At 43.5% G+C, this 26,007-nt stretch overlaps 1 protein-coding gene across 4 annotated transcripts in view; it reads left to right on the plus strand.

Annotated features, from left to right (window-relative positions):
• The window catches only part of RGS3 (regulator of G protein signaling 3), an 834,919-nt gene that overhangs the window by 457,894 nt on the left and 351,018 nt on the right, over positions 1–26,007 (plus strand). For all 4 annotated transcript variants that reach the window (XM_085609985.1, XM_085609988.1, XM_085609990.1 and 1 more), the window contains one exon: positions 9,838–9,877. In XM_085609985.1, the coding sequence (XP_085466111.1) occupies positions 9,838–9,877 (40 nt within the window). The remainder of the gene's footprint in view (positions 1–9,837; positions 9,878–26,007) is intronic.

Below are 26,007 nucleotides of genomic sequence, written 5' to 3' on the forward strand. Positions count from 1 at the left end.
ACTCAAATGTCCTTAGATTTATTGTCTGATAGCAAGGATTTTAGCAAACAGTCTGAGTACAATCCCCTAATTAATAATGCCACAAGACACTTCACTATGATAGGAAGGAAGAAAAATGATGGACTTGTTTTCTCTATTGGGGATGTAATCTGTTTTTACTCTGAACGTGAATGATTAAGCTGGTGCTAAGGAGGTGGTTGTATAAGAACCTGCTTTCTTTTGTTAGGGCGGAATTTGCATTTATGCTTTCTGCCTCCTCCTTGTTCAATTCTGTGGCTACCATCCAAGACATCTGGCACTCGAAGAGATGTTTACGCCAGCTGACCTGTGGTTTTTCAAATTGTCAGGGCCACATTCTGATTGATGTGCTTGTATCTTGTCCTGACGCATTTGAACAGCTGTTAGTGTTATCATGTCCCGTTCATTTTGCTTCCAAGAGTTGATCATGGTTGAGAGTAAACTAGGAAGCGTACCCAGTTTTTCGAATTGTCTCACCACAAAAGCAGTGGTTGGGTGTTCTCGGTGCTACTTCATCTACAGCAATTGATTTGGTTAGTTTTTTTATCCAAATTCTGCAATTGCTGTGCTATACTAAGGAGACTATCAATGTGAGTATGAATTTAGAGATTGTGAATGCAAAGCATTTTCCTTGGTTAACAACAAAACAGCCATTGTGTTGATAGATGCTAACAAGGGATCAGGGCTGGGTCAAGACTGATTTCGGAAAGGGATTTATTTGATCTCCTGTTGGAATGAGTGCTGGATCATGACAAGCAAAAGATAGAGGGTGTACTGTCTAGTTATGTGCTCTCTGTGCTATTGGTACAGCATGCATCTTATTCTACCAGTTCCATCTTCTTTTAGATCAACTGTGACTGCTGGTTCTACCCAACTCCCTTGGCCAACTAAGCCAATTTTGTACGGTTGGTATGGTAACATTTTTATTCTTGTAGTGATTTTGGGCAGCTCCTCATTAATATGGAGGTTACCGAGTGCTCTTCTACCAGTAGATTGTTGTGTATCAGACCGCTGTTTTATCTTTAATCACCAAGTCTGAAAGAAAAATGCAGCAATTTGACTTTGAAAATGTAACACCAGGATGTTTTGGTGCCGGCCAATCCCGGAGGAAGAGTTCCAGCTGAACCGACGTTTATCGGGGTCTTCGCCAGACCTAAGTGTTCTTGTGGATCATATCATCTACTTGTGCTTGAGTACTCCTATCATCAGATGTAGATATGACCATTGCTGATCAATGTTCTAGACTTGTTCCCTGAACTGTTATCTTGACAATTCTCAAAGGACTGAAAGTTGAATACATCTGGGCGCTCACATGATTTATCATCCTGTTCCAGCTTGAGGCATCCAGGATTCTCATAAATATCTGGTGAGATCTCCTTGATCAAATAGTGTTGAATACCATTAGCCCAGAGGCAAGGGTTCTAATTGCTTTTCTATTTTCCTTCAAATTTTGAGCTATTTCCTAAAGCTTGCGCTCATTTTTTCTGGAGCCAGGTTCTCGCTCGTGTTTGATCCATTTTTCCCTATGCACATGATGATCTTGTAACTCTTTTGTGTCCTATATAGATCTTAGATACTGTTAGTCTAGTTAGTCCTGGAGCAAAATCACTGGCAGCAATAGCAACAGCGGTTCGAAGGAGCTCTTTTACAATACCTTATAAAAGTTGTTCACCCCTTAATTGTGATGAAATTTATTGATTTGTTTGACTATTTAGATGGACTCAAGAGGGGCATTCTAGCAGGAGCCTCCTCACCTTTCCTTGCAGGCCTAACGGCCATATCACCTCACTGTCCCTGGGAAGGGGCACAAAAGTCCTAGTCCTGCTTCAAATTTTTTTGATTACATCCCGTTCAGAGCAGGCTGTAAATATCTATGCTTGTTAAGAGCCCAAGTGTGCACTCTGACCCCTTTCAAAAATTAGTGGTTCCACGTCAGCACTGACTTCAGCTTTAACACAGTGGCTTTTGAAACCATTCGAGAGGCAGGCTCCTGCCAGACAGCCTACCTGCCTCCAGTTCCTGCCTCTAGTGCATGCTCTGCCGCCCAGTGCCCCATCTCAACCCCAGGGCCACTCGCCGCCAGCCACAGATGCCACTACTAGTCCCCCAAGGATTTGCCACTAACTTCCGCCGCTGGAACGGTACTTCGGGGCAAAGGCAGGAAGAGCGTGAAAGTGTCACAAATGCGGAATTTGAGACAATATGAAGGAAGAGGAAGGAACTGGCTCAGTGGCAGGGGCCTTATCTTGTGGCACAAGCACATCAAGCCGACCGCGGCCTCACTCCTCCCTTTGTCCGTTTAACTCTGACTTGCCGTTGTGCGGGCCGGATTGGCACTTAAGTCCATGCCAACAGCCCATGTCAGCAACAGCAGTTTAACTTTGCTCTGGAGCAGCTTTGGTGGGGGCACCGAACTTCAATGTCTCCATCTTGCGCCCATTTTGCACGAATGGCTGTCTGAAAGTGTTTACACTAAAAAGAAATGAGTACTCACCAGCCTGTGACTAAAAAGACACGGCAGGCAAGGACTTGGGCACGACCGGGAACAAAATACTACTATTGTTCGGTACCTCACTCACCTGCATGGTGAGAGGCTGTCTTACACCTCACTAAGAGTTGTACACAAGGGCCGTCATAGGGAGTATTTTTTTCAAGACGCCAGTAATCAAGAGATTCCTTGAGGAACAAAAGGGTAGCTCTGCCAAGGTCATCACGCGTACTTTTGAGAATCCTAAACTTCGTGCTAATACAGTTGACAAAGCCGCCTTGTGAGCCTATGCATAAGACTCAAGTGCTTAACAATCAAGACAGGCTTTCGGATTACCCTCACATCCTTACAGTTAATGAATTGCAAGCACATACAACATAAGAACCTTACTTGCAAATACTCATGGACAGAGTGGTAATGAGGACAAATCCACAATTTCTCCCAAACGTAACTTGTCTTCCATGTCAATCAGCTTATGGTGCTGCCGGCATTTTGCCAACAACCAAGATCACAAGCAGAAAGGATCCTCCGCATGCGGGATGTCATAAGAGCAGTCATGCATTACCTGCAGGGAATTAAACAAATCAATAAGGGGTTCGGTGTTCATTTACTTTGTACCAGTGAACAAAGACTCGCCAGTCACCATGAGGGCTATCTCAAGGTCGATAGTTGTGACAATCCAGACAAAGTAGTAGGGGAAATAACAGGGGAAATAACAAGGGCACACTCAGCAAGCAAAAAGCAAATTACATTGGCTGTAATTGGTAATGTTTCACTTTTTTTTAACATCTGTTAATTGATTTGTTTTACATTGAAGTACCTAATTTTACAACATGTTGTTACATCAGCAAATTATATCATCCTGAAGATGGTAAGTACCAATGGTAATATGATGTAATATAGGTGACGTACATCTGATCTATCAGATGACGATAATTTCCTCTTGAAGTTATTGTCACCATCATGAATTTCTGATTGGGAGACGAAGCATAACAACTAACAGAGAAAAGCAGTAATTAGTAGAATATGAAAAGCAGACTATCCAGGTGATTACATTAAACTCCGCATATGAGGACTAAAGCATTACCACATTAATAGTTTAATAGACACAACAAGGAAGCGAGTTCATTCGAACCATATATGTTCAGTTCGTTTTCAATGCATGTATTCGATAAAAAGGTGAGTGTCACCCTGGTGCTATGTGGCAGGGGAGGAAAAGCATGCTACCATTTCACTTAATGATATCTGCAGGCCAGCCACATGACCTTCCATGCACTCGTTCACAAAACATAACTGTGTGGATATCCAAACTAACAATGCAGCACAAGTGGGATAACAAGTACTACAGTCATTTCAAACCTGCCTTCCTAATAAAAAGAATACTGCTACAAAATCTATACACAGTTTGTGATTCCAGCAAATAATGCTTCAAAACGAAATGGGTTACTTATCTGTAGGGGACGTTCTTCAGCTTAAAGAATTTTCTGGATTCACATGCGGCTCTCCCACCTCTCCAGAAATGAGGTAAATTGCAATGGAGGAACTATATACAGGATATTCAAAAATAAAAAAAATAAAGTCAACAAAAACGAAAAAAAATGTGAGGTTGGTGATCATTCAGAGGGGCCTTCAGGGGTGTGCGTCTGATATCTGATAGAGACGTCTAGCCGCAGATTCCTTAACTTAGAATATCCCCAGGCGTCAGACTGGATCCGGAAATTTTCCTGCAGCAGCACCTCTGCGCGCCGGGGGCGGTGCCGCCCGGCTCCACCCTGACGTCGTCCACGGACATGACGTCAGTGGAGCCATATACGCCCCTCCCAGCGCTGATGTCCGTTTTCTTCGTTTCCGCGTCCGAGCGCGGTTCCGGGAAAACAGCAGTTCCTTGGCCTGGTTTTTGGGACTTCTCGACACCCTCAGGTGTTGTGGGGACAGTGTGTAATGCCTTCCGGCTTTAAGGCTTGTGAATCCTGTGCGCGTCCGATGTTTGGCACTGACCCGCACCTCATCTGTATGTGGTATCTCGGCGTGCACCACGACTCCAAGGACTGTGACGCCTGTCAGAGGATGAAGCCTAAGTCCTTGCGGGAGTGTCACATGAAATTGTTTGCCGCACGGATGTCCGTGGCCTGTGTGTTTGCGCGCACATACTCCGCTCTTTGGGACTCAGTTGCTCACCTTCTCCCTTCCATTCCAGAAGGGCCACGGACAGAATTGCTTCGTCTTCTGCTGCATGGCAGAGGCATGGTACAATTCTCCCTTGGGTCTTCACTCGATGCAACTGACTCTATAGGACGGGTCCTTGCTCGCGCTGTGGCTTTACGCCGCCATGCTTGGCTTCACGACAGTCGCTTCCCTGATCATGTTCGGGATGCCCTCTGAGATCTGTCATTCAATGGCGAGGATATTTTTGACCAGATTCGGCGGTCTCCCGTCTCTTGTCCGGGCTGCATTAAACCTTGGTGTCCTTTTACGGCGCCCTTCCTAATGTACTGGTTAGTTTTAGTGCCGGTTACTGTTCCTGGCTGGTTAGTCATTTCTATGTTCGTTCAGTACAGCCGTTTTGGCTGCTTCTCTTGTTTTTCGGTTCTCTGACTGTGTGCTTAGCCCAAGAGGACACCCCTGCCGGGGATTGGCCTTACCCTATGTGGGGTATTTGCTGGCATTAGGTTCTGCCTTTGCCTTGGTACGCTCCTATGGAGCCACCCTGTGGACATCCTGCTGGATGCCACTTGTCTCTTCCTACGGTGATCCTTGGACTGCGTTGTTGGTCCGTCTATGGTGCATCAGAACCTGGCATAGGTTCCATACCGTGTGGTGTCTGTCTCACACGCCTGGCGGGACACATTGTTGTCGCAGTTTTTTCACAACTGACACCCTTTTTGCCGCTATGCGACTTGCTTATTGGTGTAATTTGGACGACCAGCTTCTTCTGGGTTTGTCCTCAAAGGTAGTGGATTAGCAGATGATCTCTGCTGTGCGTGGTCATGGCCTCCTTCTGGCCACTTATTCTGCAGCGGTTTCCATACTCCCTGCTATTTTCGTATAGGGGTTTCCACACTTTTGCTTGGGTTCATGCTGTGCATTCTCAAGGGGGCGTGTTCTCCTTGGAATACTCACTTCTTGGGGTCCGAGACCTTTACATTGTCCTCACCTTTTACAATGTCGTGGCTAGTTTTTTCCCCCTACTCTGTCTTGCAGGGGACTGTTGTTCCTCTCGGGAAAGGGGCATGGGTTACTTACTGCTTTGGACATTGCCCTACTCAGTTTCCACATGGCTATGAGTCATTTCAGCATACTCTAGACTCTTGTGGGGTCACGTTTTCATGGTTTGAACGTTTTTCCTCCTGCTGTATATCTGCTCTGTGTTCTTACCAGGCGGATCCGTGCAGGCTCTTTTATTCCTGTGGTGTCCGTGGTTCTTAGCCCGGTTTGCTTGATCCGCCAGCTCTTATGTAGTGCCCGGCTTATTTGGTACCCCTTTTTGGGGCCGTTGCTGTCTTGCTATTGTGCGCTTCTGGGCTGCTCATGCTCTGCTTCCGGAGGTCCTTGCTTACTTCGTGTGGTTCCAGTATCCACACGGTATGCTTAGCTACTTTCTGGTAGGCTTAGGTGCCTTCCAGCCTTCGCTCTTGTTCGTAAAAGCTTGACTGCTTGTCATCTGCACTTTTTACGAGTTGTGACATAACGCCGAAGTCCTGGCGTGTCTGGGCCTTTGTACTACTGGCACCTCATGGCCACGGATTGACATCCTACCACTGCTGTCACTTGTGTCTTGCTGGTGCAGGTTTCAACAGGGCTCCTTTTCGCAGTTGTACATATTAGACCGGTGTGCGATGTCTCTGTCATACCGGTTCCCGTCACGTGGTTTTGTTGCTGGTGACACGTTGCTTCGGCAGCTCCACTACTTGCAAAGTCGTGACCTCCCTTTTTCCTCCAGCATATCTAGTATATGTTTCTTCCATGCTGGCACTGTCGGATAAGGGTCAGCCTCTTGCCACTGCTGCCCCACGTGCCTTTGCAGGTGTAGGCTCTACAGTGCCCTTTTTTCCATTGTTGTGCTTGGTCGACCGGTAATTGCTTTTGCTTTCTGTCGCCACCTCGGGTCCTGTGGATCCCTCGAACCCTTTTTCAAAGTTATATCCACCTCACCTTGCCGCGGGCACCCTGACTCGGTGCTTTCCTTCCTTCAACCCAGGAATACACAAAGGGGTTTGTGTGCTGTTCTTAACGGCTTCTGGTGCCTTTGCCTCCCAGTGTTTTTCGCTCTCTTTAGAGCTTTATGGTCTGGTGGTTACCTGCACTACATTACTGTCCTCACTATGGTTCATCCCAAAGGTTGACAGTTCTGTTTTACTCACGTTATGGATGACTAAGTTCTCTCTGGAACTTGGTGGGGTTCAGTCGCAGACCCACCTCCTTCATGGGTATGGCTTTGGTATCTCTTCTAAGTTAAGGAATCTGAGGCTAGACGTCTCTATCAGATGTACGAGTTACTTACCTTCGGTAACGATGTATCTGGTAGAGACATAGTCTAGCCGCAGATTCCTTAACGCCCAGCCGTCCTCCCAGTTCTGCAAGGACCTTTTCAGTTTGGGGCTTTCTATCCTCGCCTCCCTTTGGGTGGCTTGCCCTTTTGCAAAGTGATATTCTCTCACTACAAACCCAGACTGCTTCGTTCTGTTTCTCTGCTCCATTCCGCACATTCTCAAGAGTAGGCAGTATGTTGATAGCTCCTGTGTTCTTTCCAGCCTTCGGCCTGGATTGTACGGTGTGAAATCTATTCACGCTTTTTCCCACCATCCCGCTCTCCCCTTCTCCATTGCCTTGTGGTCTTTGCCACCCCTGCGGCCTTTTACTTCAGATCCATTGGCTCTGTACATTTATGGGTCTTGTATTGGGATTGCGACGTCTCTTTCTGGTGACGTCTTGTGGTGACCTCTCCTTAATCTTGTGTTCCGGACTTGCTCTCTTTCACGGTTTTACTGTCTGGATGCGGACTTACTATCCTCTGCAGGAATGCAGAAATGTTTCTCCGAAGAAAACTGACGTCAGCGTGCTGGGAGGGGCATATATGGCTCCGCTGACGTCATGTCTGTGGACGACGTCAGGGCGGAGCCGGGGGGCGCCTCCCCCAGCGCTCAGAGGTGTTGCTGCAGAAAATTTTCCGGATCCAATCTGACACCTGGGGATATTCCAAGTTAAGGAATCTGCGGCTAGACTATGTCTCTACCAGAAACCAAAGGAAATGATGGACGGAGTGTTGAACATTGCAAGCACTCACCCCCAGTCAACTGATCTGGGTTTAATCCATCACCGTTCTTTAGCCCACTCTGCCACCCCAGTTCAGACATGGCCATATGCAAATCAGTCTGACCCTGTGCCTCATGGGAACAGTCCAGCCCGAACTGCCAAGCCATGTCTTCCCTGGACCGGAAACAATCTTCCTAGGACCGGTTTCTGGCATTTCAGCCGTCTTCAGCCAGGCTTGCTTGAATCCAGTGGCAAAGTGAGCAAGGGATTCACGTCTGAGCATACCCTGCCAACTTATGGCGAACAAAGCAAAAACCAAAGGAAATGATGGACGGAGTGTTGAACATTGCAAGCACCCACCCCCAGTCAACTGATCTGGGTTTATTCCATCACCGTTCTTTAGCCCACTCTGCCACCCCAGTTCAGACATGGCCATATGCAAATCAGTCTGACCCTGTGCCTCATGGGAACAGACCAGCCCGAACTGCCAAGCCATGTCTTCCCTGGACCGGAAACAAGCTTCCTAGGACCGGTTTCTGGCATTTCATCCGTTTTCAGCCAGGTTTGCTTGAATCCAGTGGCAAAGTGAGCAAGGGACTCACGTCTGAGCATACCCTGCCAACTTATGGCGAACAAAGCAAAAACCAAAGGAAATGATGGACGGTGTGTTGAACATTGCAAGCACTCACCCGCAGTCAACTGATCTGGGTTTAATCCATCACCGTTCTTTAGCCCACTCTGGCACCCCAGTTCAGACATGGCCATATGCAAATCAGTCTGACCCTGTGCCTCATGGGAACAGTCCAGCCCGAACTGCCAAGCCATGTCTTCCCTGGACCGGAAACAAGCTTCCTAGGACCGGTTTCTGGCATTACATACATTGTTACCGAAGATAAGTAACTCGTATGTTATGTGAGGATGGACGTGACATTAAATGGCCAACAGCTACGCCAACAGAAGAAGAAAAACTACGAAGAGACAAATCCAGACCCAACCTCTATATTATGGAATAATGCTTATGTGAATCCAGATCATTCTTTATTCTTCCAAACTATTCATACAGGTAAGTAATCATGTCGTTATAAGTCAGACCTATTCCACCTATTCCCAATTTTTGTTTCCTTTGTTTAACCCCAGCCCCTCCAACTGTACATAAACAAGAATACGACATGGATTTACAAATGTGCATTCTGGTTGCATGCACTGCTTAAGATACGACTGCCTCATTTTGTCATTGTGGAAGAGACTCGTCATAGCTTATTGTATTAATTTTATTTTTGGGGTATAATTCTCTGTGCGGTTTTAGGGACTTGAAAAAAATTAGACATTATAATTGATGAATAATATGACATTGTATTACAGACTAAGCATCCTTAAGCTGGTTGTATTATTCTATTAAAATCAGTAACGATAGTAAGAAGTAAACAAGTAAAGTTGCATGACCAGATTCATGCTGTGTGCAAGTGGAATGAACTGGTTACACTCTGCTCAAAGTTGCTCTTTCCCTCACTGCTAACTACTTTTACCCAAAAGCCTGCATTATCGCGAATGACATGTCGTTTGAAGGACGATCGTGGTTGTGTGACCACCTAAGATCATACTAATTTGCATTTCATTCAGATTCACTTTATGAACCATGATGAGCTCATCTAAAGTATGGCATTACATAAAAACGGTGCCCATATGCAGATATTCATTTAAGCTAATCTGCGGTTCTTGAATGAGATTGAATTCCATTGTAGTGAGGGGTCCTGGAGCCAGTGGTGCATTTTTAGGGACAGTTTAAATGTGTGAATGTGAACAAAATGGGTAAACATGCTGTATGAACATGAACTCACCACTTTCCTATTTAAATCTCAGATTCTTGCACTAGTACAACTGAAGAGTTCTCTGTGCTGGTCGGACTAACATGTTTCTGAGCAACTGAATGTCTCACATAGTCGACTCTAAAATGTACTGCAGCTTGGGTGTGGCTGGCTGGAGTCATGGCACACACAGTGCTGCTTGTTATATAGTGTGCAAGGTATTGTGCTTGGTGGAGAGGTTCAGTATTCAATATTTGTGTTCTTTTATTTCAGCTATTGAGGCCAGTTTATGAAGAGAGCAAGTCAACAGTTGGTAAGAGGCTGACTTTGATGTTTTTTAACACTGTTGTACATTTTGTATTTAGAGTGTTGCCAAATCCCTTAAGCCAAAATACCCAATCTTGCCTGTGCTGGCTGATGTCTCTTAAGTGTTTTGCGTACCACACGTATGGAACTTCCGGCAGCGCGCATGGTGGTAAAAACTGCCCAAATGAGTTCAGGTACCTCCGTGGTGTCCTGGCTTTTCTAAAGCATGGCTAGTGATAAATTGTTCACAGAGTGTTTAGGGTTTTATAGAAAAAACACAAGGTAGACTTGCAGTATATATGCCAGAATGTGTCCCAGGCTTTATGCATTGATCTGTGCTAAGGAGGATGATGCTCTGGCTTTAAAAGTTCTCTTTCATTATGTACTAAAGGCATGGATAGAAATGGAAGAGTCTGTTGTGGCCCAGGACTAAGAAAATGTTGCCTACTAGTAGTCACCCCTACTTGTAATCCCGTTTGTCACACACTCTGTGTGGCAGAGACCTGCTGGGACGCTCCTCTTTCTTTCTTCCTTCTATGCGTCACTGTACCCTTTAGAATTGCTATTAAATTACATTTAGATAGGATCCCTAATGGGATGACTACAATTTAGAATAGAAGAGAACCCTTCCTTGTTTTAGTTAATCTCACTGCGGAGCATGGTGGCAAACCTATTTGCTTGTATTCTACTAACCCACTGGAGGTTTGGGCGATGGAGAAATCACTTATCACCTGAGAACAGGCGGTCTGTGGCTAGGAATAGGCAATGTGCACCACTTACTTACCCTTTGATAGCTTGCATGAAATTCCATATTCAGGCCTGGGGTTTCCACTAGGTTTGCTTTGTCGATATATATGTTGCCTTCTATATTGTTGATCGCTCCTTCTGTGGACCAAGTTGAAATCATGGGGGATTCCGGCCTATTTGTTGTACTTAATCCAAAGGTTTAATCTGGGCAGTTGTACCTAAACCAAGCTAGGCATTACGCGATAAAAATCAAGATATTGAGTGGTCTGAAACAGAGGAGTTGTTTTTGTCACTCCTGCTTTTTTCCTTCTTTCTGTCAGTCCTCCCCAATGCTCTATGAACAACGAGCCACGTCTGACCCCGTTTCCAAAAGTCTTTAATATTCTTGTAAATACTCTCATCTCTGCAGATCCACTGGTCGTTCTTCACAGGTTGCCCATTGATGTTCAGAGGCAATGTGATTATTTAGCAGATTATTGTATCCAAAGTATGCAGAAGATTAATAAAAGTAGGACAGGGGTAGTAGTGTTTTAGAGGGAAAAGAAATATGAACTCTTGTGTTAGGGGGTGAATGCCTGCAAACAGTATCCGAACAACCATAGGGGTGTGCAATGAGTAATTGTTAAAACTAAGTTGATGACTATCTATGGAGCATTGGCTGGGATTAATCGCCTCAATGGCAGTTTAGCAATTGTACTTTTAATTAGTGCGTATTAAGGCATGATAATGCCATTCATTTATTAATCGTGTATGTATATCGAGAATTGTGTTAACACTGATATAGCAAACCTGATGGGAAGTGAATGAAGCGTGCTTTATCCCACCCAATGCCTTGAATACTAAAGCCATCATAATAGAGCTTGCCCTGATGGCTTTCAAGTATGTGGGCGACTTTCTAGCGTTTCAACATAGTTAGGATTATTGCCAGTGAGCCATGTGTTGCAATTTTAGTTCTCTGTTTCCTGGAACTAAAAATAGGCCTTTTCTCCTCCTGGAAATGCTTTAGTTAGGCTAAAGCATTATGTGGGGAAATGACAACAGTGGTGAGTGCATCTGCCACATGGATTAAAGATCCTCTTCAGTATATGTTGTTAATGTAACCACTTCCTTACCCCCAGAGAAAAAGTTTATTGTAACATATATTGTGTGCCCCAGGGATCTGAACTGTAAAATGAGCATTTGAATTACTAATATTGCTGCAAAACCCTACTGTTGAATTTGCTTTTATCAAATATGTAGCAAACAATACAGAAAATACGAAGCAGTTTAAGTAAATGTGAATTTGAAAGTATTTTGTGATGTGTGCATTGTTTATGTATGAACTCGAGGTTTAATAAATTAATTTTATCAAGAATTGTGTAGGGCATTTATACCCCGTGAATGGCAGGGGTTATAAAATCTACCAGCAGATAGCAGTCACTCGTTATTATAAGGAAACATTTCTGAATTTATAATGCTTTGCGAGTTTTCATATGTGGACGATCGTGGATGTACCAAGAGACAAGTAGGCAAATGTAAACATGTAGATTTTAAAGGCAAGAGCCCCTAAACAATTAGCGTGAAATAAATCGGCATGGCTACCTCATGAGTGATCTTTAAATACGATGGTAAAAAAGTAGTGTGTGTTTGGTTGCATGGTATATTTTTATGCATAAATGTTTAACCCAAACTATGTTATTTGATTCTCTGTTTTATTCCCACATAGGCTTAAATTCCTCATGTCATTATGGGCAGATCTTGCTGTAGCACTGATTATTGAACCTATATGTTAAGGGGAACGTCTTTGAAAGACTACGTGTGTTCATATTTTCTCTGAACCCTTCCTTCTGTTTGCTTTTGGGTCTTTTTGGCTAGTGGCTCTCTGCCCCTGACTGACGTGTTCTGCAGAAAAAATGGTAGTATGTGAGATGGCAGCCATTTATTTAGTTGCATATGAGAGACTGAAACAAATAAAAGAAGATTGTGTAAGTGCCTGCTTCTTGTGTCATGGAGGCCTTTCTTCCTTTATAGTAGTGACAACAAGCTCTTAAAATGAGAGCCGCACTCACACCCCAAGGAGTACCTGTATTAAAAGGGCATACTCAGCCATCTTTGAAGAGACAGATACATTTCAGTCACCAGTGCAAACAGCCCTTTCCAACGGTCCTGGCCTTCGCTGCTTGTGTATCACTCAGAAGTTGAACACAAGTTCCTTTTGGGGTGAAGTTTGTATGAAGTTTGTTCCCTGCTGTTAACTTTCAAATTTGGTTCATTAGTGTACAGTTTTTTGTTGGCAGTACTCAGTGGGCTATGTCTCTGTGGGGTATCTAGAGTAGCATGGTTTCCCTGCGTTTTTCTCTTGTATAGCACCTCCACTCTATGGTGCAGCATCAAATATACATGAGGTAGAGGCAAAAAGTCAGGGGGAACCACGCCAAAGATGCAAGGTCTACCAGGTGGTATTGATGTTTTCTCTTGGATATTGTTCGGTAAAGAGTGAGTTCTGTAAAGAAGAATGTTTGTTGTGTCTTTGATCCGTGGTTATTTTACAAGGAGGCAAGTGTGTTTTAGTGTTGATGTTTAGTAGTGTGTCTTTCTGCTCATGCTTGAAATGTAGTGATACATGGAACGTAAAGTGAAGCGCAGTATGCGAGTGGTTGGCAAATACCCATTTTATTGTGGGAGACTGAGAATCTAGCTTGTGCTCTACCGTCTACACATGTAGCAACAAAATGATTATTTTGTACCTGGCAGTACATTTTTAGAGCTGTTTAGTGGTGGAACACTATTGGAAATTGACATGGGCATGATAGCATCCTTACAACATATTGTTTCCCCTAAGCCGATATTAGTTGTGCATTTTATCTTTTGGATTGGTTACATACTGTGTTTTATGTATTTTGATTTGAAGGTTGACTTAATTGCCATAATCATTTTTGCTATATTATACATTTTTAGTGATCTTGAAGGGTGGCTAATCGGTTTTCATATTTTGTTGTTGATGACTGACTGATCTGCACGTTGGACAGCTGCTGCTTCAGGAGGCCTTCTTCCTTTTGAAAACAGCTGTATTTAAGTTCTCTTTAAATAGCTGCCTATCATGCAGGGTGTATTTGTTGATTGCGAGTGGTTTAAATCCTGAGCTCAGCCTTCTCTAAGGTTTAGGAATAGTTTCTTCTGGTTACTAATCTGATATCGCCTGCAAACACATACCTGCACTCTAAAACACAATGTCTCTTGCAAACCTAAGATGACTTACCAATTCCTCAAAATTGTACCTCTTGCTTTTTGGGGTCTTGCATACATCTGAGGCAATGTAGTTTTGCATAATTTCTATATTAGTTGTAATTAATTAATTTGAAATAGAAGGTTGGGAACAGCTAACTATGTGGTGAGTTTCAAAATGGTCTTGACGTGGGGAGCTTTCCATAGGGTATTTTGATTGACGTTTGTCTTAAGAAATTCCATGAAATTGGAATGTGTTGAAGTAATAGAGGGACATTGCCAATATCCCCACAAAATGTGTGCTTGAAGTTGTCTAAATAATGGTCTAATTAGTGTGATGATCAATGATGAATTTCCCAACTACTGTGTGGGATTTTATGCTTGTCGAATGTAAACATACCTTGTAGACAGCAATCACTCCACTTAGTCAGGGGAGAAAGTAACTGGTCTCAACTGATGACAATCGTTTTTGTCTGAAGAAAGGGGACTATGTTCACATACTTGGAACAGAAGTGTTGATCTTTAACAACAACAAAAAATGCTGATCACCACCCGTGTAAACCAGTTTTGAGAGAGTGAATATATCAGCAGTGAACTGTTGGGGCTAATCGATGCATTTGATATTTAGAATGTAGACCCCAATATCGACTCCATTCTTAATCTGAACCTTATTTCTGTTTTCTGTGATTTTGTTGTTTTTCAATGAAAGGATTTTCATGTAAATATCTTTCAGAAGGAATGGAATGAAATGACGGGACACTAAAATATATTTTTGATTTTTAGAAGAAATAGGTACGGTCTTTATGTATTGCATTGTGGGAGTTCTTGTTTAAAATTAATGAGCACATTGAAAACCTTATGATAAATGTTTACTGTTACTAGAATTCCAGGCTACCTGTGACCTGGAGTACTGAGTCGCACTAAAAACTCTCGACAACTAAATGATGGGTTGCTCTATGCAAGATAGTAAGCATGTACCGAATATTGTAATGCTGTGATTGTTAGAGGAAACTCTGCAGTAAAAGAACTACAGGGTAGTTTGTTCAGGGGTTGGCTTGGGTGAGGGGAACAGGTGTACCAGTATCCCAGGAAAGGTAGACCAAGGTTTCAGTTATGCCTCTCTCTCTCTACACTCATGGAGGCAACCTGAAACCTCTGTTCCAATGACATGGCGACACCTTGTCTGTCTCGTTGGTGATTGATTGCTGCATTTATGTCTGCCTAATCCTAAATAGCTGCCTTTGTTCTAGTTTGCTTGTCAGTGGGTAGTTTCCAGAATTTGTTTGCTGATTTTGGGTTTTGTCAACTTCTCTGGCCTCAGAGTGCTGACGGTTCCCCTTCTGCTGTCTTGCCTAAAGAGAAGGCGTTTCTATGAACTTTCGCCGTCATCTTTGCCCCTTTTTGCCTAGTAGAGTGGCTTATAAATATCAGTTATGGACCCTTACTCTAACTGTGCTTTTATCCTCAGACACCACAGATATGATTTGCCCAACCACTTTATGCTTTTCAGTATCTTTTCCGAAGTGGGGTTATTGGACGAGTGGGGTTTTAGGGATGAGAGTGTCTACTTCTATGTCTTACCTATTCACCTTGCCTTAGAAGACAGTTCACCAGTATCTCATACAGGAACCCTGCGCAAATTGTAGCTCTTCATGACCTTGTAAGGGATATGGAACGTTATTTTAAATTGTATAGTGCAGTACAAAACCTTTTGTTGCTGGTTAAGGAGCAAGGTGCTCCTATCTTTTATGAATCCTCCATCCCAGTCCGTCTGTGCCCTTAATGCCCTTGTTCTTATTTGCTCTTTTTGTTCCAAATGCTAAAAGGGACACACCATTGCGATACCTGCTGCTGCTTACTTCCTTGCCCATTGCTCTTACAGCACTGAGGGCTCATGGCCACACACCTTCTACCGGCGCACATTGAAAGTAGATCAAGGGGAGCAGCGGATTAAGGGATTATCAAGTGAGACTGCTACAGTCGTATAAGGTCCAGGTTGCCATAGAGGACTTTTCGCTCCACTGCACAGCTCTTTTGAGATTGTATCCTTCTTTTCTTATCGCTGCTTTCAGGGGAATGTCCCTGTTCGTTCTTCAAAGAGAAGACGTGCAGTGTCTGTTTGATAGTAGGTGGTAGCACATGCCGTCCATATAAACTGCTGACCTTATACCTGGTTCCTCTCATATTATAGTTTCAGGGGCTGCTGACGTTTTTCTATATGTGGAGGGTTATTGCTTTTCCTGCTTGATATTTTCATCAGGCTTTTGTGATCGAACCAAAACTGATTAGTATCATTTCAACCAATCCAGATGAGGATCAAAACATAGTCCCAACCAAAACCCAAAACACTTTGATCAATATTTGGGCACACATACAATGCACAGTGGATCCCGGGGTCCAAGGCAACAAGCACATGTTAAAATAAAAATGTTAATGCATCACTAAGGCTCTGCACTTTAACCTGAGTGTCTGATGTTAGAACAGGGTTCTCCAATGTCGGTCCTGGAGGGCCAGATTCATGCCAGATTTTTTGCATTTCCATATTTAGATAAATGTAGTTGACTGAAAAAATCTACCATGGATCCGGTCCTCCGTGACCGAGATTGGAGAATCCTGTACTAGCAGCGGGGGGGGGGGGTTCAAGAGTTGAATTCCTTAGATGCAGCTTATGTTGGGCAAACAAGCTTTGTTTCTTTTAGAGAATTTTTCAATGTTCCAATCTTAGAAGGCATAGTACTCTGCTTCTCTCTCTACGCCCACCTGTGTGCTCCCTGTGCCCCTTCCCCACATTACACTGCACCCTTAGAAAAAACTTCAGTGGTATCCTCAGCAGATATGACTTGCATATTTAAAAAATGTTTCCCAGATTTCAGGGGCTTACCAAATGGGCAGAGGATGCAAAGGGCTGTGTGGGGTAGTCTGGGAGAAGGCTCCGACGAGGAGAGCAGAAAAGGAACTTTCCTCAGATTCTGGTTCATCCCTCATCTTGTATCCCGGTTCTCTTTAGACAGTTTTAAAAGTTTACATGGCCCTCAATTAGTGCCTCATTATAGTCCATTTATTTGCCAAGAGAGGTACAAACAATCTAAATATAATTTAAAACGGCAAGATACAATGACTTCTGGGAATCAGTAGAATAGTTTACCAGGCTAACGAAACAGAGAGGCAGTGACTATCTCTCTGACACCCAGAATGCGTTCCGGGAACAGAATGCATGGGTCTCCCTCCAATAGTAGAGAGACCAGGAAGACTTGGATTGTTTGTGGATGGAGCTGGGATTCCTGATTAGCATCATCGGAGAGGGGAGCGGAGCGGAGCGGAGTGTCGTGTCATAGACTGTTATGAACTATATTATGGAGTGGATTGTCATAGAGTGGAGTAGATTATCATAGAGTGGAGTGGCATAGAGTGGTGTAGAGTGTAGCAGATTGTCGTAGTGTGGAGCAGAGTGTTGTGGTGTAGTGTGGAGTAGATTGTTATAGAGTAAAGTAGCATAGAGTGGACCAGAGTGTCATAGAATGGAGTGGCATGGAGGGGAGTGGAGTGATGCATGCAGGGCAGGACGGACCCGATGCAGAGAGACGCAGTGCACAAAATAATTGATTTGAGAAAAAAATCTCCGGATCTGGCGTCTGGGGGTATTCACAAAGTGGGAAATCTGTAATTCAATAGACTATCCACCTGAGAGAGCGTTACCAAAAGAAAGTAACTTGTTCATTTGAAATTCTGAACTTCTTCAAAACAAGGTAATTACAAGTTTGAACTAAAATGCTTTTAAAACTTTTTTTTTTCATTTTACAACTTTGACTTGATCTTAACTTAGGCTTTGGAAATTCTTTTTTCATGGCTTCAACATGAGGGGTAGGGGCTTATTAATTCTGCCCCTAGCCAATCTTGCCAGGAGAGTTTCCGTCTAATTAAAAATTGTAATAGACGACGTTGGAGTTTTATAATTTTATCCCCAAACTTAAATGGTATTTTTAACTAAAACTCCCATCTCAAACCCTTTTAAAGATAAAAGTTTTCATCTATACATATTTTTTATATTAATGGAGAAAGTGATCTGAGACCCACTATGTCAGGCCAGAGCCGGCATCTAATACTCCATTTTTGGTGAGGAGGTTAGTATTTCTAGAAGTTAGATGATGCAGTCAGGGACATCTTAATGATTTTGGGGGCCCTGAGCTAAACGTATCTTGGGGGCCCCGGTTCGGAACAGCGTTGAACTTATGATCTAGTTTCAGCTCAGTCATGCCCTCTTTGGCCAGGTAATTGACTATGCACATGCACACTGGTCCACATTCTAAATGTGTTTGCATCCAATATTTAGGGATAGTGACATGCGTTTTTAATATTGTAACGCAGCAGCAGCTCACTAATATTACTCAAAAACTCGCTGTGAGATAGGAATATGCGAGGTTCTGTTTTAATGTAAAAGAAACGTATTTATTGACTTTGCATGAAACATAAACACATTTCTCTGCAAACTGTCTGTAATCACCCACATTTAGAATAAATTAAAGGAAAACGGTATTTGATACCATGTGTTTAAGAATTATCGAAGGTCATCAGGGAGAGACTCTCTGCAGAACAGAGCTGGCTCCATCAGGGGCCCCCCTTAAAGGCTGGGGCCCCGGGCCAGAACCCACTTTGCCCATGCCTGAAAACGTCTCTGGATGCAGTTCTGCGTTCGTCGCGACAACTTTCTTACCGCACGTTTGCATAATTTATAATCATCGTATGCATGTTGCCAAGTTCAGATTGCGAATCCTCATAAGGGTTTTGGTCTTTTGTTTCTTTGCTTTTTGGAAAGCACAGTGATATCCGATGGAGAACAACGTTAGAAAAAATACCCAGTGCCGGCAGGCAGCGCACAGCACTGATGCGTGTTGAAACTGAGACCTCTCTAGCTTGCCTTGAGTTATGTGGGAGCTTAAAGAAAAGGGTGCTGTCTGTGCGCCCGGATAACATTGTTATGTACATGGCGGGCAGGGTCCAATAATAGCACGCAGCATGGAAGGATGCTTCCTACCGCGCGCTCAGATCTGCACGCTGGCGAACAATGGCGCATCCTAAAGGCCGTCCTTCTTTCTCACGTTAGCTTTTGTTCAGTTTTGGGAATACGGAATTGGATATTTGAAGCTAACTCTGAAGAATGGCAACCATAAAATTAGTTGCCTTTTCCCCCCAATTCTTGAGACCTCATTAGCTCACGCTGTTCCCTACTTTGTATAAAAAGAAATTTGCTGACAGTAGTTTGTCTTGTGAGGTTTCTTGGTACGGTCTTTCAGTTACTATAGCAAGAAAAGTGGCAACTGCAAACATTTGTTAGGTTTGCAGTATTTAGAACGAATTTTACCGACATAATATGCTGAGAGAAAAATGGAAGCACAACAGCTAGTTCATTCAGTAGGGTTATATTTATTGCATGTGTTGAGGGAGCGCACTACCTCCCATTGGGCTTCTCGATGGATGGCCGCTCCCTCCCGGTCAGACGTCTGGGACCGGCTTAGCGTCTTTATCTAGGCCCTCATGACTCTTGCTGTTTCCAGGGCTTTCGCGTGGTCGACGGGTTACCTCCACACACTGTCCTTTTTAGCTGGATGAACGCTTGTTTATCCACCATCGCTTTCTTGCAAATATCGTTTTTTGCAAATACACAGCATCCTTGTGTATGCACCCTGACCCAAAGCGCCTAGCTGTTACGGCAGGGCTGTACCTATTTGGCAGTGGCAGCACTGTTTTCATAAGGTTTTCCTGTCCTCAGTGACAGTGTGATCAAGAAGCGATGGATAGGAATGCCAGCATGAGTATTTATATATGGATGAGGTGTATTAATAAAGTTCATTGTTAATTTTCTTTTTTGTTCTCACCAGAAGCAGGGTTCCCTTCACGGTCATCTGTTACTGTGTAAGCAATCGACACCTATGATTGTATTTGGCTGCACATCAACAATGCACCCCTACCCTACGTCACCACAACAGTCCCACTGCTAATCATGCTCACTTAGACCACCTTAAATCTCTTCTCTGTTGATGACCAGGTAATACTCTGCCAGTTTCTGAAGGGCACATCTTAGTAAGACTGTCTGCCTTTTTATAATACGGAAACCTTTGGTGAGGTCCTGACAACCTTTCCATAACCTCTTCAAGATGCCTCATCATCAGGTCTCCTTCCTTGATACTTTCAAGACAAGACACATTTTCCACCTTCTAAAGAAGTTCAACCTGGGTCCTCTTGACCTTACAAATTACCCTCTCCTTGGTACTATCACTTGAAAGGCTCTTGCAACTCTTATCCACACTATCATAAACCGCATACATACCCCTTCAAGATGATCAGTCTGGGTTCTTTTTTCCGTGCAGTAGTGATACTTAAGCCGTTCAGGAAGTCAGTGACGTCCCTAATCTAAAATATTGAGATCTCCTTCTTCCTCACAGTACTTGTCTCTCTGAAACCTTTGACACTGTCAACTATTTAACCCTGTTAAACACCATAATTCTGCAGTGGTGCAGCATTCGTACCTGGAGAAAAAAGAAACTTAGCTGGTCCCGATCATGTTCACCAGATTTATGACCATCCAGTCTCCTATGATGTCCCCCAAATCTCTTTCCTCTCTCCATTAATCCTAACGTGATAAAGGGATTCTTGCAGAGTGACGACGATGTCGGAATTCTCCATTACATGGCTGATATGCTATTCATGCTAAAAAGTCGCAACTGCTTGCATCATGAAGGACTGCTGTTCTATAATCTGGATGTTGGAGACTGACCTCTGATGGAACCTCACCAATTTGTGGAAGTTGCCACTGACTGCATAGATCATCAAGCATACAAAGATAGTTCTCGGAGATGAATCTTGACCGGTTCACTCCTTGACTTGCCGAAAGTGCCAAGTCCATGGCCTTCTACATTTCCATCGCACTTTGCTTCGTAAGCCACATTGCAGACGAAAGGAATATGTCTGGCATAAATTCTCCCTGCTTTGAGGAGGAAAGCCCTCTGTGCCAGAGTTCTTTTCCACCTCCGAGGATATGGTCCTTTTCTCAGATTATTGTATTCAATGACCGGCATTCCTGTGGTCCACCTCCGTGTATCAGGCTACTTCAAAAACGTGGCGTCTGCTTTGTGGAGTGGGGACTCATTTAAATGGGAGTGGTGAGCAAAATAGCCAAAGTGATGTACCAGACACCCGAATGAATTGACTCGTATAGCATTGAGTAAGCCACAATATTAAAATGGCGATTGTAAGGCAGTGAGGCAGAGCTTGGATGATAAAAGAAGATGGATAAAAAGAAAGGGAAAGTACTCTGAAATTAGGGTTGGTCAGTGAAAAGAGAGTGCTCTGTACTGTTGTGAAAGGAGCTAGAAAGAAATCTGAGAGGTCCTAAAGGAAATGCATTAAATCTGACATCGTGGAGGAGCAGTAGCAGAGACGTTAGTAAAAGGGGGTATAGTTCTCCAGTAGGGGTTGAGAGATTACGGAGAGGCCAAGGGACGGAGTACAGTGGTTAAAACTATGGGAACCTTGACCAGAGATGAGAGAAAAACTATGGGAACCTTGACCAGAGATGAGAGAATAGAAGAAGGTGTGAGAGAGATAGCTAAAAAGTGGGTACGATAATGTTATAGGGATTGGACGATAGAGGAATACCCAGAGCTATGGGAAAGGAAGAAAGGGGAAGCAAAAACACAGATGGTAGAAGGAAGTGAAGACATCCTGCACTAAGTAGCTGATCATATTAAGGAATGTGACAAAGTATATTCAGCTAATGTGGGATGAATAGCCCTGAAAATAATCTGCTCTTTTCCTAAGAATGTTCAGAAGTTACCCTAAGAGTAAACAAAGTTTTTCAAAACTCAGCTTTAACATTTTTTATAAGATATAAGTGTAACTTATGGGGACTTGGATCACAAGGAGCAAGCTGTGCGTTCCTGAACCATGACCAAAGGCAGATACATATCTTTATTATGGAAACATGTGAACTAAAGTGCTTTTTATGAAAACATGTTAGTAGGATGTCTGGAAACGATCCTAGTTCAGTGTAGACTCGGACTGACATGACAGTTGATTTTTGGGAAAGTTTAATGAGGATTGTTAACACGCATTTGCAATGCAATGGGTCTCACATTTACGGAAGTTTAAGCTATTGGCATTGTAAATGACAATGCCTTTTATTTATGTTTTAAAAACGAAAACAAAAATAAAAGGCATTGTTATTTGCAATGTCAATAGCTGAAACTCGCCTAAATGCGAGACCTACTGCATTGCAAATGCTTGTTTTCTTAGGTTGTCATTTTATTCAAAACCTAGTAAAAGCGTTATTAAATAAAATAATGTATATGTTGACTCTTAGACTCCGCCCCGCGTGGGCCCACTCCCTTTCCACTGGTAGAACCTCGATCCCCATTTAATGGGTACCCAGACCACATTTCTTAACATTTCAAGCGCTGAACAGCTCTACTGGGCATACTGTTACTGTCCTGCTAACAGGAGGACTAGTCACTAGCACAAGTACTGTCCTAAAGTTAAAGCAAGACTAATGAGAAGCGTCAGCGCTAACTCAGACATGCTGAGGAGTAGCGAAACCCTCCCCACAAAAGATACACTAGTCCTGATGAACTGCACATTCTAGTCCTGATGAACTATAATACTGCCTTATTTGATGTAGCAATTGGCTATTCATGCGGACACTGGTCCCTGAAACACCTTTCGTATATTACTTCTTCAGACAAGATGACGAGCTTCACGAAGAGGCACCCAGTTGCCTGAATCTTACAGTGAAGCTAGTCACTGTAATTACTCCCTCTCTGCACACTGTATGACATGCTGTTACTACTACCTTAATATCTGCAGCTAAATTTTTAAGTTCGCAGCACACAAAGTTCACCTCAAACATTCCACCAAAAACTCCATATCCAAAGGTAGATGCCCCGGTGCTGCGTACATCGCAAATGTCTCTAACAGCTACTATAACACGCAGCGACACTGAGGTAGAGCAGGGGTGATCCACGACACGATCTTTACTGCGGAGCTTGCCAAGGAACTGGCGTCAGAGCAAAATATGTTTATTTGTAATAAATAACAGACAGGCGTCACTGTAAAGCGGGTACATTCTAATGATAGGCAGAAATGCACAAGACTATTCTAATACGTGCAAAGTGTTTTTGTGCGGCACTGGCCAACTATACTCAGTTGCAGCACAGACCGGACTGGACGCAAACTTGAGAGAAGTAACTTGCAGGGTATGAAGAATGCAGAAACGCATTTGTGCAGCTCTGTGGGATGCATATCTCTTACCTTGCTTTGGCACTCACGCTGATAACTGCTCTACTTACTGCAACACCTGCTGCAGGGAAGATGCTGCTGCTCACGCCGCGCAGATGCCCTAGCTTAGAACAGCATCCAAAATAATAAACCTAAACTTAGGACAAGCCTGCATGCTCATGCCGTGCCAGCCCTTACCTGTCTCCGTGATCACACCGCTGTCAGCCATCTTGGAATACTGGACGTTCTTATTACAGTCAAAGCTGTCACTTAAAACTTCTAGCACACAAATATGTTAGCATTAACACTTTACTATAATCAACAGACCTGAATACCGCCATCTCTGAATTAACATTAATATTTGAAGCATTTTTTAATTAATTTATGTAACTCTATAAAACCACTCCTTTTATCATACTTTTTTAATGCTAGATATGCACTCTGTTCAAGGTGGCGCAAGTACGGTTAATAAAGCAGAAGACGCTTCCCCTCATCCGCTTTGCGCCTTTTGCTGCACATGTGCGAATCTAGTGCTTTTCCTCGGACTATTCAATCGAGGTAATTCACACACTTTTCCTGTGGCGTCACTGCTTCTGCATTCCTGTGGTCTTTAATTAGGGATGAGTGCCAGATGAGTGCCACGTGGGAAAAAACGGAGATACAGGGAGAGATAGTTGCCATGGTGATGACGTCAAGCAAAACAATCGTGTAGCCTGGCAAAGTATAGGTAAACTTTAACTTCCTTTCAACTCTGATAAAATGTTGAACTAGCCTCAGTACACACCAACTGGCAATAGAAATCCCAGACCAGGGAGATTATTAGTGTGGTTGTTTCTTTTCTAAATCTATACTTTCCTAAAGTGCTCTTTCACTCGAAAGAGGAGACAGATGACGATGTTTAGCAGACTATGATATGATACGGGTAACACTGTTTGGAACAAGCTGTCACCACGTCATTGCGAGAGAAAAAAATCGGAAAGTGAAAGCGCACCATGAGCGTTGTGCCTGCCTTTAGATAAGAAGTACCCTCACGACAGCAGTCAAGCAAATGATCCAGTCTGGGTGGGCGGGGCCTAAAGGAGACATGGCGGTCACCAAAAAGCCTCACTTTCAATCGGAGGCCAGCGTTTACCATAAAGGATGACCCGCGCCAATCAAAAGCGTGGGCGGAGCTTCCACTCCACTTCCGAAATCAACCCGAAGACGATAGATCTTGCAGAGCGTGCAGCGCATGCGCTGCAACGCTAGGCGAGACCTAAAAAGGGGTCACAGTTTTTCGATTGCTGAAATCATCATGAAAAGAATTTGCCTTGTAGCACTAACGAGCAAGGGTCTATCCCTGACTGTCCAATGCTTACTCATAGCACGATTTTTCAGTGAAAGTTGAAAGGTCAAGATATTAAGGATGTGTCTTCCTGCAATTCCAGGGTCTTCCTCTTTTTCGGTGTCTCTGGAATTAGATACTTGTCCTCGCTTTTGCAAACCGGCTTGATGTATTTCTCTCGGGTTTTTGAATATGAAATGTTTGTTCTACTTCTTTCTGTTGACCTCTGCTTAAGCATTGTTTCTGGTTTGTAGGAAATATTGATGCTCATTTTGATGAGACTTTACAGTCAAAATATGATGAGGATGATTGCGTAAATTAACTAATAATTTCGATGTTCTTGTACCAGACACTTTTCATTACTACAGTAGGAATCCAAAGAAAGGAAAGTGTTATGAAACCGGCTTAAGGAAAATCCAGGGAGAAAAGCGTTTTTTGCTTCTTTCGTGGAGAAACAACACTTTGTTTCTCCACGAACAGCTGCACACAACCGCAACAGTCTCCACAAGTAACTCTTAAATTGTTACTTTAGATTTGCTGGACATGTCGTGCCAAAGCTCTAAGGCAACAGCGGCTGACCTAACCGACATTGCTAGGTAGCGAAGAAAAAGACTACTTTAAACATGTGACCAGGTGATTTATGCACAAGCACAAGGAATGCTGATCTTTTGGCTTTGCCAGTGCTTGTTTTCATCTCCATCTAGCTGGAGCAACGCTTAATGTTGAGGGGGAGGCTCAGAGGTCATGAAGTCTCACAAAGTATTTCTGTTTCTACTGCAGAAGGAATCAAGACAAGAGACCGAAGTTGGGAAATGATAGGGTGCTACTCTGTGTTTTTTTGTGAACTGGCGCCCTGGTGCTCCAAGGTGGCATCTGTGCCCTAATCTGGTCCTCAGACGCTTGCAAGCTGAAAGTTCGCCAACAGGATCTGAGAGAAGTGGTTCACTGCGTGTGTTTGGGAGCCTAAAAGATAGCACGTGAGATCCCTGCTTTCAGTTTGGAGAATGTGGCCTGAGGCCAGAAGCCCAGTTCCAAGGAGAATGAAGTACATACTAATAAAACTAACAGTTGCACATTCTCGATAAATGCTTATTTGTATATTTAATAAAATAAAAGCAATACAAACTTATCACTTTCTCTGCCACACCTTCATACTTTGTTTCTTTGAAATGATGGATGACATAATAGGGAACCATCCCAAGGGAGTAGACAGAACATTAAAATGCCCCTCACTTTGAACCAAAGCCCTTATGGCAACCAAGCAAGTCATTGTGACCCTCCTTAGAAGAGCTCTCTTGTCTCTTCCATCCCAGCATCTATCCAGTCATCCTTTCATTCTTCCATGCACCCGCTGATATTCACCTTTTCTCAATTACGTTCTGTCATTCATTCATTTTTATCCATATTTCTGTCTTTCACCATTCCATTCCATTCCATCCCTCCATCCGTCTACCCATCCATATCCAAACCTAACCATCTATTTCAAAACCTGTCTGTTAAACCCATCCGGCCTTTCGCTCATCCATCCACCCTTTTGCTCATCCATCCACCCTTTTGCTCATCCATCCACCCTTTTGCTCATCCATCCACCCTTT

This window comes from Triturus cristatus, chromosome 1_2 (assembly GCF_964204655.1).
Source record: "Triturus cristatus chromosome 1_2, aTriCri1.1, whole genome shotgun sequence".
In the NCBI taxonomy this organism is placed as follows: domain Eukaryota; kingdom Metazoa; phylum Chordata; class Amphibia; order Caudata; family Salamandridae; genus Triturus; species Triturus cristatus.